Source organism: Pongo pygmaeus, chromosome 7 (assembly GCF_028885625.2).
Source record: "Pongo pygmaeus isolate AG05252 chromosome 7, NHGRI_mPonPyg2-v2.0_pri, whole genome shotgun sequence".
NCBI classification, from domain to species: Eukaryota; Metazoa; Chordata; class Mammalia; order Primates; family Hominidae; genus Pongo; species Pongo pygmaeus.
In genome coordinates, this window is record NC_072380.2 from 136177228 (window position 1) to 136194209 (window position 16982).

Consider the following 16982-nt stretch of genomic DNA (forward strand, 5'->3'; position numbering starts at 1 on the left):
AATGTATGGCCTCAAATTTTATGGCAATTCTCTATAAGGTAACAATTTAGGGGGCCTAAAATGTTTATTTTTTTCTTCAGATCATCAAAAACAATTTTAAGTTCTCAGAGACAGTTAATGGACCACTACCTCACCCCAGAAGAATAAACCTTAAGACTTCAAATTTCAGAAATATCGGGCTGGTTTATATTGTACTTCATCGATTCTAAAAGTTGTACGTTTCTCCCCATTTTAACATCTCTGAAATTGGAATGTGTCTTACTGATGGCACCTCACAGTTTACTGTCAGTGTTTTTTCTTTTTTAGTGTCCCATAAACACTGTCATGTAATTGCTGATACTATGGATTTCACAAAATACAATATAAAACACTCCATAAATAATGGATAAGATGCAAATTAAAAAATATGTATTAAAAGAATGATGAAATAGCTGAGAAAAAAATTAAAAACTGAAAAGGGCATAATCTTGCTTATCTAGAAAATATGGTATACAAAATAAGAGAATCAAAATTCTAGGCCAGCGCAGTAGCTCACACCTGTAATCCCAGCACTTTGGGAGGCTGAGGTGGGTGGATCACCTGAGGTCAAGAGTTCGAGACCAGCCTGGCCAACATGGCGAAACCTCATCTCTACTAAAAATACAAAAATTAGCTGGGCATAGTGGCGCGTGCCTATAATCCCAGTTACTAGGTGGGCTGAGGCAGGAGGATCACTTGAACCTGGGAGGCGGAGGTTGCAGTAAGCTGAGATCACGCCATTGCATTCCAGCATGGGCAACAGACCAAGACTATCTCAACAACAACAACAACAACAACAACAACAACAAAAAAGAATCGAAATTCCATTTAAGAGCAGGAGGATTTCAGTCTTCTAAGTCACTACAAATTGTTTATTTATGAGAAGAAGTAATATAAAAATGATTCTTTCATTTTTTTTGAAACAGGGTCTCACTCTCAGTGGCATGATTATAGCTCACTGTAGCCTTCATCTCCCCAGCTCAAGTGATCCTCCTGCCTCAGCCTCCACAGTAGCTGGGACTACAGGTGTGCGCCACCATGCCCAGATAATTTTTTTATTTTTATTTTTTGTAGAGATAGGGTCTCGTTATGTTGCCTAGGCTGGTATCAAACTCCCAGACTGAAGTGATCCTTCTGCCTTGGCCTCCCAAAGTGGTAGGATTACAGGTGTGAGCCACGGTGCCCAGCCAAAACAATTATTTCATCAAACAAATTTTACTCTAATTGGGGCTTTTCGCCCTGAACCAAAGATATTCCAGTTCCATGAATTTAGCCAAACTACCTAATCCATTAAAACTGATTTCTTGAGTTTAAAATGGGTTTCACGCCACCTCTTCTAAAAACAAAACCAAAAAAACCGTACGTACAGACTGCTTTAGAAATACACCAACACATAGAAATTCATAAATGACTCAGAATTGATAAAAAACTTTATAGCAAGCAATCAGAAACAGAACTACAATGAATGAAGGCTTTTTATAGACTATGAAGTGGAGCCATAAACCACAAGCTAAGTTATAGTCACAAAAGGTCTCTTTAGATACTCAAATACCTGAGAACAGATCCTACGTCAGCTAACCTTGTTAGCTGTACTCATATGTATCACAGATATCATCTTTGAATAATAAAAGCATGAATGTGTACATATTAATTTTTTTTTTTTTTTTTTGGAGATGGAGTCTTGCTTTGTCACCCAGGCTAGAGTACAGTGGCACGATCTTGGCTCACTGCAATCTCTGCCTCCCGGGTTCAAGAGATTCTTCTGCCTCAGCCTCCCGAGTAGCTGGGACCTCAGGTGCACGCCACCATGCCCAGCTAATTTTTTAAATTTTATTTTTAGTAGAGATGGGGTTTCACCATATTGGCCCCGGCTGGTCTCAAACTCCTGACCTCGTGATCTGCCTGCCTCGGTCTCCCAAAGTGCTGGGATTACAGGTGTGAGCCACTGCGCCCGGCCACGTATTATTATTATTATTATTATTATTTTTTGAGACTGAGTTTCGCTCTTGTTGCCCAGGCTGGAATGCAATGGCATGATCTCTGCTCACTGCAACCTCCACCTCCCGGGTTCAAGTGATTATCCTCCCTCAGCCTCCTGAGTACCTCAGATTACAGGCATGCGCCACACCATGCCCGGCTAATTTTGTATTTTTTTTTTTTTTTTGAGACAGAGTCTCGCTCTGTCGCCCAGGCTGAAGTGCAGTGGCGCGATCTCAGCTCACTGCAAGCTCCGCCTCCTGGGTTCACGCCATCTCCTGCCTCAGCCTCTCAAGTAGCTGGGACTACAGACGCCCGCCACTACTCCTGGCTAATTTTTTGTATTTTTAGTAGAGACGGGGTTTCTCCATGTTGGTCAGGCTGGTCTCGAACTACTGACCTCAGGTGATCTGCCTGCCTCGGGCCTCCCAAAGTGCTGGGATTACAGGTGTGAGCCACTGTGCCCGGCCACATATTGATTTTTAATTTAGTAATACTCACTTGTGATCATTTATTTTCAAATAAACTACATTTTATAGCCCTGGAACCTTGATGACCAGTCAAAAATACACTTCAAAAATTAAAGCAAATCCTAAATTACTGCTTTAAAACTATTTTGAATTAGTGTTCAACCATTTTGTATTACCTTGTAAAATGCCTGCCATTAGCAAGTTGCTCCGTTATTTCCACATTCTTCTCAAAACTAGAATCTGAAGAATTCTGTGCATCTTTTCTCAAAGATCTTAAAGCACGTGTCTGGTGGTAGGTTTCAACTTCCTTAACTGATGACCCATCCTTTAAGAAAAATTAAGAAAGCCATCTAAGTTTTTCTTTACAAAACTCCCAATTTAAATTCCTCCAAAGAGTATTCTCTGATTACAAGTTAGTAAAAACTGCTTTTTGTGCAGAATCATTTTGCATCTCCCCAAGAAACTACAAGTTAGTATCTAGAATAACCATTTCATGATAAACAAGTATCAGCAATGTCTATGAAGCAGCTAATATAAGATTTACTGGTTTATACTTCAAAACAAGTAGTTCACAACCACTTTATAAAAAGTAGTCTAGACAGTGAAGTTTTCCACCACTGACAAAAAGTTGTAATAGTTTATTATAGTAGGTACTCATTTATTTTAAGGCTATAGAAGTTAGAAAGACCTAAGAAAGATACAGACTCACCAAAATACTGTCAACAAACCACCAGCAGCAACCTCAAAATAACTGGTCCATCAGAATTATAATTTTGGCTTGAACAATGAAAAAGAGTTATTACTGTATATTTTGCCCAGTTTAACACACACAATGCAACAGTTGAATTAAAAAACTGTTTAGGGGCCGGGCATGGTGGCTCATGCCTGCAATCCTAGCATTTTGGGAGACCTAGGCAGGTGGATGGCTTTGAGCTCACAAGTTCCAGAACAACATGGGCAACGTGGCAAAACCCCATCTCTACTAAAATTGCAAAAAAATTAGCCAGGCATGGTGGAGCACACCTGTGGTCCCAGTTACTTGGTAGGCTGAAGTGGGAGGATGATTTGAGCCTGTGAGGTGGAGGTTGCAGTGACCTGTGATCGCACCACTGCACTCCAGCCTGGGCAACAGAGTGAGACCCTGCCACAAAACAAAACAAAACAAAACAAAACTGTTTAAGTATGTTAATCTGTTGTAAAAACCATACAGCTTTATGTAACTTCATTTTAGTACAATAAATAGACTAGAGGCTAAGTTAATGGGCTGCTTTATGAGCTAGAGGTTCTGTCATAAAGTATTCCAAAGTTCATACACCGCTCTGAGATCATATAGAGTATTTTCACATTAGAAGTCAAAGGTATCTAAAATACAAACAAAACAAAACAAACAAAAAAAGATAGGGCCAAGCATGGTTGCTCATGCCTGTAATCCCAGCACTTTGGGAGGTCGAGGTGGGTGGATCACTTGAGGTCATGAGTTTGAGACCAGCCTGGCCATGGCCAACATTTTGAAACCCCATCTCTACTGAAATACAAAAATGAGCTGGGCCTGGTGGCGCGTGCATGTAATCCCAGTTACTTGGGAGGCTGAGGCAGGAGAATCGCTTGAACCCAGGAGGCGGAGGTTGCAGTGAGCAGAGATCATGCCACTGCACTCCAGCCTGGGCGACAGAGCAAGACTCCATCACAAACAAACAAACAAACCAAAGATGGAAATCAAAGTCAAAGGTTCCTAACAACTCTATAATTCTATGCCCTACTACTCTGAAAACTGATCAGTTTAGAAAAACAGGCAGTGCTTTAGGAAAAAAACACCAAATATTTGAGTCCTTGGATCACATCCCAGGCTGGCTTTACTCTATTGTCAAATGTTGTTTTATCAGGGCATTTATTTTTGATTTGAGCAAAATATTTGGTTGGTTCACAATAAAAAGGATATTTATACCACAATAATTTGTGTAAAAATTAGACAGGTACTTCAAAAATATTAAATGATGTGTATGATTTGTCACCAACTTTATCAATGTACCTATATTTGAGGATGTTTGAAAAAAGAATACTTACACCTTGGGTGGTGTATTATTTTTAAGACAAATGTTTACATCTTAGATCAGTGTAGTGTATAAGACTTCCATTTTCCAAGGAATATTTAAAGGGAATCTATTTCCAAATTATCAACTTTCATATGTACTTTTTCTTAAAACTGATCAGCCTGAAAAGGCACAAGGCATCCCATTCATTTGCCCTTCTCCATTTTAAAAAAGAAAGTTCTAAAACCACAATGAGATACCAGCTCACACCAGTTAGAATGGTGATCATTAAAAAGTCGAGAAACAACAGATGCTGGAGAGGAGGTGGAGAAATAGGCACAATTTTACACAGTTGGTAGGAGTGTAAGTTAGTTCAACCATTGTGGAAGACAGTGTGGCGATTCCTCAAGGATCTAGAACCAGAAATACCATTTGACCCAGCAATCCCATTATTGGGTATATACCCAAGGGATTATAAATCATTCTACTATAAAAACACATGCACACGCATGTTCACTGCAGCACTATTCACAATAACAAAGACTTGGAACCAACCCAAATGCCCATCAATGACAGACTGGATAAAGAAAATGTGGCACATATATACCATGGAAATACTACGCAGCCATAAAAAGGATGAGTTCATGTCCTTTGCTGGGACATGGATGAAGCTGGGAAGCCATCATTCTCAGCAAACTAACACAGGAACAGAAAACCAAACACTGCACGTTCTCACTCATAAGTGGGAGTTGAACAGTGAGAACACATGGACACAGAGATGGGAACACCATACACTGGAGCCTTTCGGGGAGTGGGGGGCATGAGGAGGGATAGCATTAGCAGAAATACCTAACGTATTTCTGCACGTTCTCACTCATAAGTGGGAGTTGAACAGTGAGAACACATGGACACAGAGATGGGAACACCATACACTGGAGCCTTTCGGGGAGTGGGGGGCATGAGGAGGGATAGCATTAGCAGAAATACCTAACGTAGATGATAGGTTGATGGGTACAGCAAACCACCATGGCACATATATACCTATGTAACAAACCTGCACGTTCTGCACATGTATCCCAGAACTTAAAATATAATTTTAAAAATAAATAAAATAAAATAAAATAAAATAAAGTTCTATCTCTCACCCATTCTGAATTTCACTATTGCAGACACTTCAAGGTATTAAAAACTTTCATAAAGCCAAAGAAAAACACTGGTATAGGTGTTAAGAAATTGAATGACAGCTGGGCATGGTGGCTCATGCCTGTAATCCCAGCACTTTGGGAGGCTGAAGCTGGCGGATCACCTGAATTTGGGAGGTTGAGACCAGCCTGACCAACATGGAGAAAACCTGTTTCTATTAAAAATACAAAAAATAAGCCGGGCGAGGTGGCGCATGCCTGTAATCCCAGCTACTCAGGAGGCTGAAGCAGGAGAATCACTAGAACCCAGGAGGTGGAGGTTGCGGTGAGCCAGGATTGCGCCATTGCACTCCAGCCTGGGCAATAAGAGTGAAACTCAGTCTCAAAAAAAAAAAAAAAAAAAAAGAAAAAAAAAGAAATTGAATGACTAGGCCAGGCGTGGTGGCTCACGCCTGTAATCCCAGCACTTTGGGAGGCTGAGGCGGGGGGATCATGAGGTCAAGAGATAGAGACTATTGTGGCTAACGTAGTGAAATCACGTCTACACTAAAAATACAAAAATTAGCTGGGTGTGGTAGCATGCGCCTGTAATCCCAGCTACTTGGGAGGCTGAGGCAGGAGAATTGCTCGAACCTGGGAGGCAGAGGTTGTAGTGAGCTGAGATCATGCCACTGCACTACGGCCTGGTGACAGAGCGAGACTCCGTCTCAAAAAAAAAAAAAAAAAAAAAAGAAAAAGAAAAAAAGAAATTGAATGACTAAAGAAAGGCAACAGATACTTTCCCTTATTAGGTGGTTTTCAATTCTCTGCTTTCAATAAAATTGAAAGGAGACCTAATAAAGCTAAAAGAACATTAAAAATCATTTTTGGCAAGTGATTTTTGATGTATAACAAAAAAACTGAGTGGCACTGCTAAGCGTAACTCCTTTTATTACTGTCTACTTATTTATATGAACAATACTTACATTTATAAAAACAAGGGAACTGATACACAAAAACACAGTCTTGATTTTTTGTTTGTTTTGCTTTAGGAGCTTTTAATGCTTAGACTGAAAAAGATCACAGGGTAGATTTTTCATGGTCATTGATCCATCTCTGACAAGGCAAGAATTTTCCCTTCACTCTGGTTACAGGTAGAAGTCCAGACTCTCCCCTAGCAATGTCTTCAGAATGGAGGGGCTCCCTTTGCAGTGCAGTGCCTCCCCAACCCAGAGGCAAGAAAGCAAGAGTATGTAATAAGCACTCATGTGCCAGGCCCATGCAAGGCATTTTCAAGAGAACACTGTCTTTAGCAATAACTACGATACATCCACAGATACATGAACTAATTGGGTGGGTAAGGGAACTTCAACCACGTGAGATCTCATAAAATCTTTTCTTGCTCACAAAATTGGAACAATACAAAGATTAGCGAAACAATTTTTTAAAATCTTACTTTCTAAGTTTTATCATTTCAAAGCCAAGTAGATAATGTTCTTGTTTTGATTGACAGAGCATTAATTCTAACAACTCTACCCACAAACATTTTATTTCTTGGCACTCAGAAGCCCTCTAAGGCTCAGAAATTTTTCTTAACCTGATTTCATGTCCTATTCAAGTGTTGTCTACAACCTGCATAACCAGTACTTTGTACAACTTGTTTATACTTTAATTGTATATAAAAGTTTTTAAAGAAATATGTAGTATTTTTATTTAGGTACCTCCAAACTTGAATTCACCTGTGTAAAACATTTTAAAAGGATACAATTCTCTTTTGAGTACCATTACAGCTATACAGAGGTTTCCACTGGTTCTATTTTTCTACTGTTATTGATGAGCATGCTAACACTGACTGTCTTACATATAGTAGACATTTCAAATAAACGGCTTGTATAGAAAAAAATTTCACATCACCATAAAATGCAGTGGGTTAAGTGGACTGAAAATGCAAATTAAAAGAGAGAAAAAAAAGAATCAAGGTAAACTTTGTTTGCTAAGAGTTTGCTCATGTTATTATTTTTAAATGTTTCAAAACATAACTGGTTTTTCGACTGCAGTGGATACACGTAAAGTCTGACATAATAGTTTTATTCTTTTTAATGTCAACATCAAAAGATGACAGAAATTACATCCTTTGAAAGAAATAAATGAGGGGGAAGTTGAGATGATAACTTAAAACTGAGAGAATAAAGAACTAAAACACAATTCAGGAACTCTTAGGAGAAAACAGCATTGGATTTGGCAATGATTTCTTGGATGATACCAAAAGCACAGACAACAAAATAAAAATATGTAAGTTAGACCTCATCAAAATGAGTACCTTTTATGCACAAAGAACACTATCAACAGAGTGAAAAGGCAACCTACAGAATAGGAAAAAAATCTGCAAATCATATACTGATAAGGTATATAAGGTTTTATATATATATACTGATAAGGTATATAGGGTTTTATATATACATACACACACACATAGCTGCTCCAGAATATTTAAAGAACTCCTTTGCAAAACAAGCAAACCAATTAAATAAGCAAAAGATGTCAATAGAGATTTCTCCAAAGATAGACAAATAGCCAATAAACACATGAAAAGATGCTCAACATCACTAGTCATTAGAGAAACGCAAATCAAAACCAGAGATAACACTTCACACACATTAGGATGGCTATTGACCAAAAAAAAAAGGAGAAAATAGCAATTGTTGGTGAGGATGTAGAGAAACTGGAATCCTTGTGTGTTGCTGGTGGTAACATAAGATAGTAAGGCAATTCCTCAAAAAGTTAAATACAAAATTTCTCTATGATCCAGCAATTCCACTTTTGGGTATATACCCAAAGAAGCAAATGCAGGGACTTGCACAAATATTTGTACACTCATATTCATAGCAGCATTATTCAATTCCCAAAAGGGGAAGCAACCCAAGTGTCCACTGACAGATGAACGGACAAATAAAACGTGGTACATACAATATTATTCCTTTTTGTTTGGAAAAGGAAATTTTAACACATGCTACAATATGGATGAACTCTGAAGATATTCTAAGTGAAATAAGCAAGTCATAAAAGACAAATATGATTAGTCTAGGGATATGAGATTCAGAGAACAGTCACATTCAGAGACAAAAAGTAGAATATTGGTTGCCAGGGACTAGGAGGAGAGAGGAACTGGGAGTAAGTGTTTAATGGGTACAGAGTTTCAATTCTGGAAGACGAAAAAATTCTGGAGATGAATGGTGATGATGGTGCAGAACAATGTGAATGTACTTAACGAACTATAAGCTTAAAAATGGTTAAAATGGTCAATTTTATGTTATGTATATTTTGGTATATTAAAAAAGAAAATAAATGCTACCATATTCCTGAGGATAAAAAAAGATTTTGTTTCCTTACAAAACAAGAAAAGGGGTGGGTGGGGACAATACTAGGAAAAAACATTTCCTAAGAAACTTGGAAGACAATCTTATAAGTGGTATAAGAGAATCTTTGATTTGCATAGTGAATGGCTTGTCATTCTCTCCAAATAAGCACTAGGCAGCAAGAAAGACTCAACAACGTGGGCAAAAGAAAAAAATATATATATATATATTTGGGAGTCCTCTATATAGAGCATACACAAAAAATTTTTAAATGCATCTTTCAAAAACAGTTCTAACTAAAGCAATATAAAAAATAAAAGCAATACATGCCCATTACAACTGGAAAAATGAAAATGTCACCCTTAATTTCAGCCACCCACAGACAACCTCTTTTAATCTCTTGGTGCAAAAACCATTTTTTTCCTATGCAAACATATTTACATGATTTTAAAACTGAGATAATACTATATACGTTTTATAAGTTTTTTCTAGTAATATCAACATTTTTTCATCTCATTAAATATTACTCTAAAAATTTAATGAATGAATAGTATTTCAGCCATTACATGAATCTATTTAACAAATTGCTGAATGTATTATATTTAGGTTGCCTGCAATTTTTTCTGATGTTATAAATATCTCTAGATGAATTATCTTGTGTATATCTTATTTCCTAAGGAAGACCAGCACAGGTATTAAATCGAAGTCATCTAATTCCCAAGAGGTAAGTTCAACACTGTTAACAGTAATTAACAGTGGATGACAGAGATGGGGACTTTCACTTTCTATTTTTCACATTTTCACATGTATTACCAGAAAAAAATTCCTAAAAAGTAAAAAACCAGGAGAAAACAAACTTAATCTGAAATTTTAACCTAGAGATGTAATATTCTCATTTATTCTTTGGCTAAAATCTACTTAAATATTGAGAGCACTTATAGTTCTTTAAAAGTGAAGTTTTAAGAGAGGAAATGTTAGTATTTTGTTAAATTTTAAGTCCCTCACAACCTTGCAGAATCAGTAAGTTAACACAGAGAAAAAGCAGCAATAAAATAAAGACACAGTTGCATAATAAAAATATTCTACGTTATTTTTCACAGAAGGCCAAGCTTATTCAAGCTTTAAATTCATTTTTTAAAAAGTATGTTTGGAGGGGAGGTCAGTTGTTTGAGTCAATTCAAATATCAATAAATAAGGTTGAAATAGGATGTACTCAACACAAATGTAGGGCTCCTTGAAAACTTAAACAGCAGTATATTCTAATACACGATATACATGTTATATCACTATAGTTGTGATATCCTTCCTTAGCTTTGTCTTTAAACATGAGTTTAAATCACCTCACCATCTACTCGGTAAACTCCAATTTAGTTTCTACCTCTACAGCTCATTCAGTACATTCACAACTGTCTCCCAATAGCTAAATCCAATAGTCTTTTCTCTATGTCACTGACTTCTACAGAACTGATCACTACCTTCTTTATTTATTTTTAGAGATAGGGTCTTGCTCCGTCACCCAGGCTGGAGTACAGTGGCACAATCATGGCTTACTGCAGCCTCAACTTCCTGAGCTCAAGAGATCCTCCTGCCTCAGCCTCCCCAGTAGTAGCTGGGGCTACAGGCACGTGCCAGCACGCCTGGCTACTGATTACGTATTTTATCTTATTTTATTTTATTATTTTGAGACGGAGTCTTGCTCTGTCACCCAGGCTGGGGTGCAGTGAGTGCAGCAGCACGATCTCAGCTCACTGCAACCTCTGCCTCCTGGGTTCAAGCGATTCTCTCTCTCAGCCTCCTGAGTAGCTGGGACTATAGGCAGGCGCCACCACACCCAGCTGGTTTTTGTAGAGACAGGGTTTCACCACATTGCCCAGGCTGGTCTTGAACTCCTGGGCTCAAGTTATCCACCTGCCTCAGCCTCCTAAAGTGCTGGGATTACAGGTGTGAGCCACCATGCCCAGCCAATTTTTATTTTTTATTTTAGAGATGGTGGGGCGGGGGGGGTCTCACTATGCTGCTCAGGCTGGTCTCCAACTTCTGGCTTCAGGCGATCCTCCCACCTTGGCCTCCCAAAGTGCTGGGATTAGAAGTGTGAGCCACTGTGCCTGGCTACTACTTTCTTAAAATGCTTCGATCCCTTGGTTTACTTAATACTCTTGGTTCCATGATTCAACTTCTCACCTTTAAAATATAGGCATTGCTTCAGTCCTCCTTAATTCTTTTTGTGCTTTGCTGTTTTCTTCTCTTTTTTTTTTTTTGAGACAGTCTCGCCCTGTCGCCCAGGCTGAAGTGCAGTGGCGCGATCTTGGCTCACTGCAAGCTCTGCCTCCCGGGTTCACGCCATTCTCCTGCCAGGGCCTCCCAAGTAGCTAGGATTACAGGAGCCTGCCACCACACCCAACTAATTTTTTTTTGTATTTTTAGTAGAGACTGGGTTTTCACCTTGTTAGCCAGGATGGTCTCGATCTCCTGACCTCCCGATCCGCCCGCCTTGGCCTCCCAAAGTGCTGGGATTACAGGCGTGAACCACCGCGCCCGGCCTGTGCTTTGCTGTTTTTTATTCATCCTCAAGGATAAGCAGTCCCAACCTCTTAGCAATTCTGGCATAAAACTCCCAATGGTCGGCCAGGCGCGGTGGCTCACATCTGTAATCCCAGCACTTTGGGAGGCCAAGGTGGGCAGATCACAAAGTTGGGAGATAGAGACCATCCTGGCTATCACGGTGAAAACCCAGTCTCTACTAAAAATACAAAAACTTAGCCAGGCGTGGTGGCGGGCGCCTGTAGTCCCAGCTACTCAGGAGGCTGAGGCAGGAGAATGGCGTGAACCCGGGAGGAGGAGCTTGCAGTGAGCCCAGATCGCGCCATTGCACTTCAGCCTGGGCGACAGAGCAAGACTCCGTCTCAAAAACAAAACAAAAACAAAACTCCCAATGGTCTACTGCTCACTTCTTTAGCTGGAAACAACACTGTCTTCCCTCCCTGTGTTCAAACAACTCTCAGATCCTGTGCTGTATTATTTGACATTTTTCTCCATTCCTACTAATACCACCTTAATTTAAACTCTAAGGATCTAGGAATCTAGAATACTTAGTATATGGATACTAGAGACTAAGAATCTAGTAATGAGAATAATAATAGTTAATAAACAGGAGAAATATATGTGTCTTATCAAGTACTATGCCTGGTACATAGCAACTGCTATATAAGTGGTAGCTATTACTATTATAAGTTTTTTTTTTTTTTTTTTTTTTTTTAAGGCAGTCTCGCTCTCTTGCCCAGGCTGGAGTGCAATGGCGCAATCTCCGCTCACTGCAACCTCCGCCTCCAGGGTTCAAGCAATTCTCCTGCCTCAGCCTCCCAGGCAGCTTGGATTACAGGTGCACACCACCACATCCGGCTAAGTTTTGTATTTTTAGTAGAGACGGGATTTCACCATGTTGGCTAGGCTGGTCTTGAACTCCTGATCTCAGGTGATATGCCCGCCTCGGCCTCCCGAACAAAGTGCTAGGATTACAGGCATAAGCCACCGCACCCAGCCTACCATTATAATCTTTTAACTGGTCTTCTTAGCTCTAGATTTGTTAACTATAATCCATCCTAAACACTGTCTCATCAGATCCCTGTTCTAGCTCTTCACTGTCTCCCAAATAAAGCTGCAACTTCTAAACCTAAAATCAAGGGCCTCTTCTTGCTTATGACTGAATACAGAACTGCCATGTCACACAATTCCAGGGAACACCATTCACTGCCACACCCAAAAGCTCCCTATCTATGCTTTGTGATACTTCATTAAGCTGTATACTTTTCATGTTTCTGTACTGTGTTATGCTTTAAGTTTTTAAAATCTCCTGTATGTTACACGTATTGGTGTTGAGTTTTGAGTATCTTTCCAGACTTTCAAATAAACATACAATTTTTAAAACAGTACCTTCTACATACTGCAGAATGTTCTATTTTACCTAACACACGGAAAAATAAAAATGTAGGTAAACAACCCAAAAGTAGGCTGGGCGCAGTGGCTCACGCATGTAATTCCAGACTTTGGGAGGCCGAGGCAGGTGGATCACCTGAGGTCAGGAGTTTGATACCCTGTCTCTACTAAAAAATACAAAAATTAGCTGGGCATGGTGGCAGGCGCCTGTAATTGGGAGGCGCTTACAGCTACTCCGGAGGCTGAGGCAGGAGAATTGCTTGAATCCACGAGGCAGAGGTTGCAGTGAGCAGAGATTGCGTCACTGCATTCCAGCCTGGGCAACAAAAGCAAAACACAGTCTCAAAAGAAAAAAAAAAAAACCAAAAGTAATGTACGATCATCATCAGTTTAAAAAAAACACCCTACTATCCATCCTTAAGTGACTCTTCAACATGAGAAACAACCCTAAATTTACAGAAACCAAAAAACCTCAGACCTTAGAAAACAAAGAAAGTACAGAAATAGACAATGGCTACTCTGATTCTGGAAGAAAAAGAAACTACAGAAAAGATATCCAAAGTCATAAAGTTGGTAGGATGAAAATAAAAGTTTTAAAAAAACAACAAGAAAGAAACTTAGACTACCACCACCACAATATTCAGGGAACCCATACAAGTCAGGAAAAAACAAAAACACAAATCTATAAGCCCAGCTGAATGAGATCATATTCAAAATGTAAAAATAGAATGGAGTTAATAAATAGGTGACTATAGGTAACCTCAGAACTTGAAGATAAGATCAGCCTGATCACAGGTAATGAGAAATTTTGAAAAAAAAAAGGTCAGTCTGAGATCAGACTAGGAAAAATTCAAGTTAATGAATTAATATGAATAAATGTAACCACCCATAAAAGTAGCCTAGCCTAAGAAATGCTCTGTCAATAAATATGTGGTTGAGGAAACTAAGAAATATCCAAATATAATCAGGGTGATCAGGGAGTGAAGTCTCTGAAATGCATGATTGATGTAAAACAGCAAGGTGTAATCCAACCAAACGTATTGAATATAAAGCCCCCAAATCAGAAAACATTCCAATTACAGAGACATGTTTCATTTCTGATACTGATGGGCTTGTCAGTATGAATATTACCCCTAAAGACCACCAATTTATTTCAATCCAATCCCATGCTCATTAAGTAACATTGTGATTATAATTTGGTCTACACAGACACCTTGATGTATAAAAGGGAGGAAAACTTTGTCTCGAAAAGGTATAATGCCTGCTGGGAACTGTGGTGGGGGTTGCAGGGGAATCCCTTCTACCCTACAACATCCAGCAGAGTGCATTCTAATTGCTCAACCACCATATACCACAAATATGGGATTTATGGCAAATAGTCTCGTATATTGCTATTAGGTCTCCTCTGCTAGACTTATATCTCTTTAGAGTAAGAACAATCAACAACAAATATTTAATATACACTTACTTCCTGCTAGGTTCTGTTCTAAGTGCTGGGATAACATTGCCAAACAAAAAGTCAAAATCCAAGTTCCCGTGCAGTTACATTCTGATTCGGGAAGAGAGAAAAATACTTAAAAATAGAAAAGTATAGAAAATGTTGGAAGGTGATAAGTGCTAGGAGAGGCATGTCAGGTGAGTGGTTTGTAATTTTAAATATGGTGCTTATGGTAAGCATCATTGCAAAGGTGAAATTTTAGCAAAGACTTGAGGTAGACAGACTCCTAAATCTGAATCACAGTCACACAGCTTACTATAAGGTGAATTTGGGCAATTATTTAAGTCTCTGTGCATCAGTTTTCTCATACAAAAAAAAAAAAAAAAATCTTACCTACCACATAAGGTTATAAGGACTGAGTTATTTATATGTACAATTTCTGGACCACACTAAAGTACTATAACTCCTGGGGTTTTGTTTTTTTGTTTAAAATAATGTTAAAAAAAAAAAAGTTAAAAGAATGGGTCATGCAGATATCAAGGGGAAGAGTATTTCCAGCAGAGGTATACCAAATGGAAAGACCCTGGTATTTAAGAAGTAGCTATGCCAGTGTGGCTGGAATAGAGTGGTTTTGTAAACGGGTAGAAAAAGATGTCATTATAAAGGATGCAGGGAACCTTAGGGCTGCTTCCAAACTTATAGACTTTTACTTAGATAGGGAGTCTCAAGAGGGTGTTAAGTGATCAACTGTTTCGACTTTTTAAAAGATTCACTGCATTTGCTGGGCGCGGTGGCTCACGCCTCTAATGCCAGCACTTTGGGAGGCTGAGGAGGGCGGATCATCATGAAGTCAGGAGATCGAGACCACCCTGGCCAACACAGTGAAACCCCGTCTCTACTGAAAATACAAAAAATTAGCCAGGCGTGTTGGCGGGCGCCTGTAGTCCCAGCTACTCAGGAGGCTGAAGCAGGAGAATGGCGTGAACCCGGGAGGTGGAGCTTGCAGTGAGCCGAGATTGCGCCACTGCACTCCAGCCTGGGTGACAGAGCGAGACTCCAACTCAAAAAAAAAAAAGAGAAAGATTCACTGCATTAAGAACTGACTATTTGTGGGGCGTGGTGGTTCACATCTTTAATCCCAGCAATTTGGGAAGCTGAAACTGAAAGATTGCTTGAGTCCAGGAGTTCGAGACCAGCCTGAGCAACATAGTGAGACTCCATTGCTACAAAAAACTTAAAAATGAGCTGGGTGTGGTGGCGTGCCCCTGTAGTCCCAGCTACTTAGGAGGCTGAGGTGGGAGGATCACTTGATCCTGGGAGGTTAAGGCTGCAGTGAGCCGTGTTGGTGCCACTACACTCTAACCTGGGTGACAGAGCAAGACTCTGTCTCAAAAATAAATAAATACATAAATAAAGAGAATTCACTGTTGAGGGAAGGTGGGGCATAATAGGAAGGAGGCCAATCAAGAATCTATTATAATAATCCAGGAAAGATGGTCAGGCGCAGTGGCTCATGCCTGTAATCCCAGCACTTTGGGAGGCTGAGGTGGGCCGATCACCTGAGACCGGGAGTTTTGAGACCAGACTGGCCAAAACGGTGAAACACCGTCTCTACCAAAAACACAAAAATTAGCTAGGCGTGGTGGTGCGTGCCTGTAATCCCAGCTACTTGGGAGGCTGAAGCAGGAGAATCACTTGAACCCAGGAGGCGGAAACTGCAGCAAGCCGAGATCACGTCACTGCGCTCCAGCCTGCGTGACAGAGCAAGATTCTGTCTCAAAATAATAAATAAATAAATAAATAAATAATCCAGGAAAGAGATTATGGCTTGAACCAGCATGGCAACACTGGAGGACATATAAAGTGGTCAGACTTGGAATATATTTTGAAAGTAGAGCCATCAGAATTTGCTAACGCACTGGATGTGAGGAGTCAACAACGACCTAAGGTTTTTTTCCTGAGGAACTGAAAAAAAAACGGAGTGGCCATTAACTAAAACTGACGATGGTCTTAATAGCTGACAATGACTGAGTCCTAACCATATGCTAACTGTTCAATTAATCTCCTTACATACATGATCACATTTAATCCTCACTACCGATGTGGTGGGTAGCACCCCATTTAACAAGTGTAGAAACCTGCTGATTTTGGTAAACCTGAGAAGCTGAAACTGAAATTCATAATTAACAGTTTTCTTAAGAGTCTATATATTTGGCCAGGCAGGGTGGTTCACATCTGTAATCCCAGCATTTTGGGAGGCTGAAGCGAGTGGATCACCTGAGGTCGGAGTTCGAGACCAGCCTGGCCAACATACAGAAACCCTGTCTCTACTAAAAATACAGAAATTAGCCCCAGCGTGGTGGTGTACGTCTGTAATCCCAGCTACTTGGGAGGCTGAGGCAGGAGAACTGCTTGAACCCGGGAGGTGGAGGTTGCGGTGAGCCGAGATCGCACCAGTGCACTCCAGCCTGGATGAGAGAGTGAGACTCTGTCTCGAAGAAAAAAAAAAAAGAGCCTATGTATTTAACCAGTATTCAATACATCAGTATATATCATTATGTTCATAGGATCTAGTGTTACCCTGGACATAAATAATCAATCAGTATTGAAACAGCTTTTCTGAACACAGATTAAGTCAG

The 16982-nt window shown here is 39.8% G+C and overlaps 1 protein-coding gene across 2 annotated transcripts in view; it reads right to left on the reverse strand.

Annotated features, from left to right (window-relative positions):
* The window catches only part of ATAD2 (ATPase family AAA domain containing 2), a 96684-nt gene that overhangs the window by 58159 nt on the left and 21543 nt on the right, over positions 1-16982 (reverse strand). The window contains exon 5 of one of the 2 annotated variants that reach the window (XM_054497487.2): positions 2642-2790. The exons of the other annotated variant lie outside the window; for it this stretch is intronic. Within the exon in view, the coding sequence (XP_054353462.2) occupies positions 2642-2790 (149 nt within the window). The remainder of the gene's footprint in view (positions 1-2641; positions 2791-16982) is intronic. 2 annotated transcript variants of the gene reach the window in all.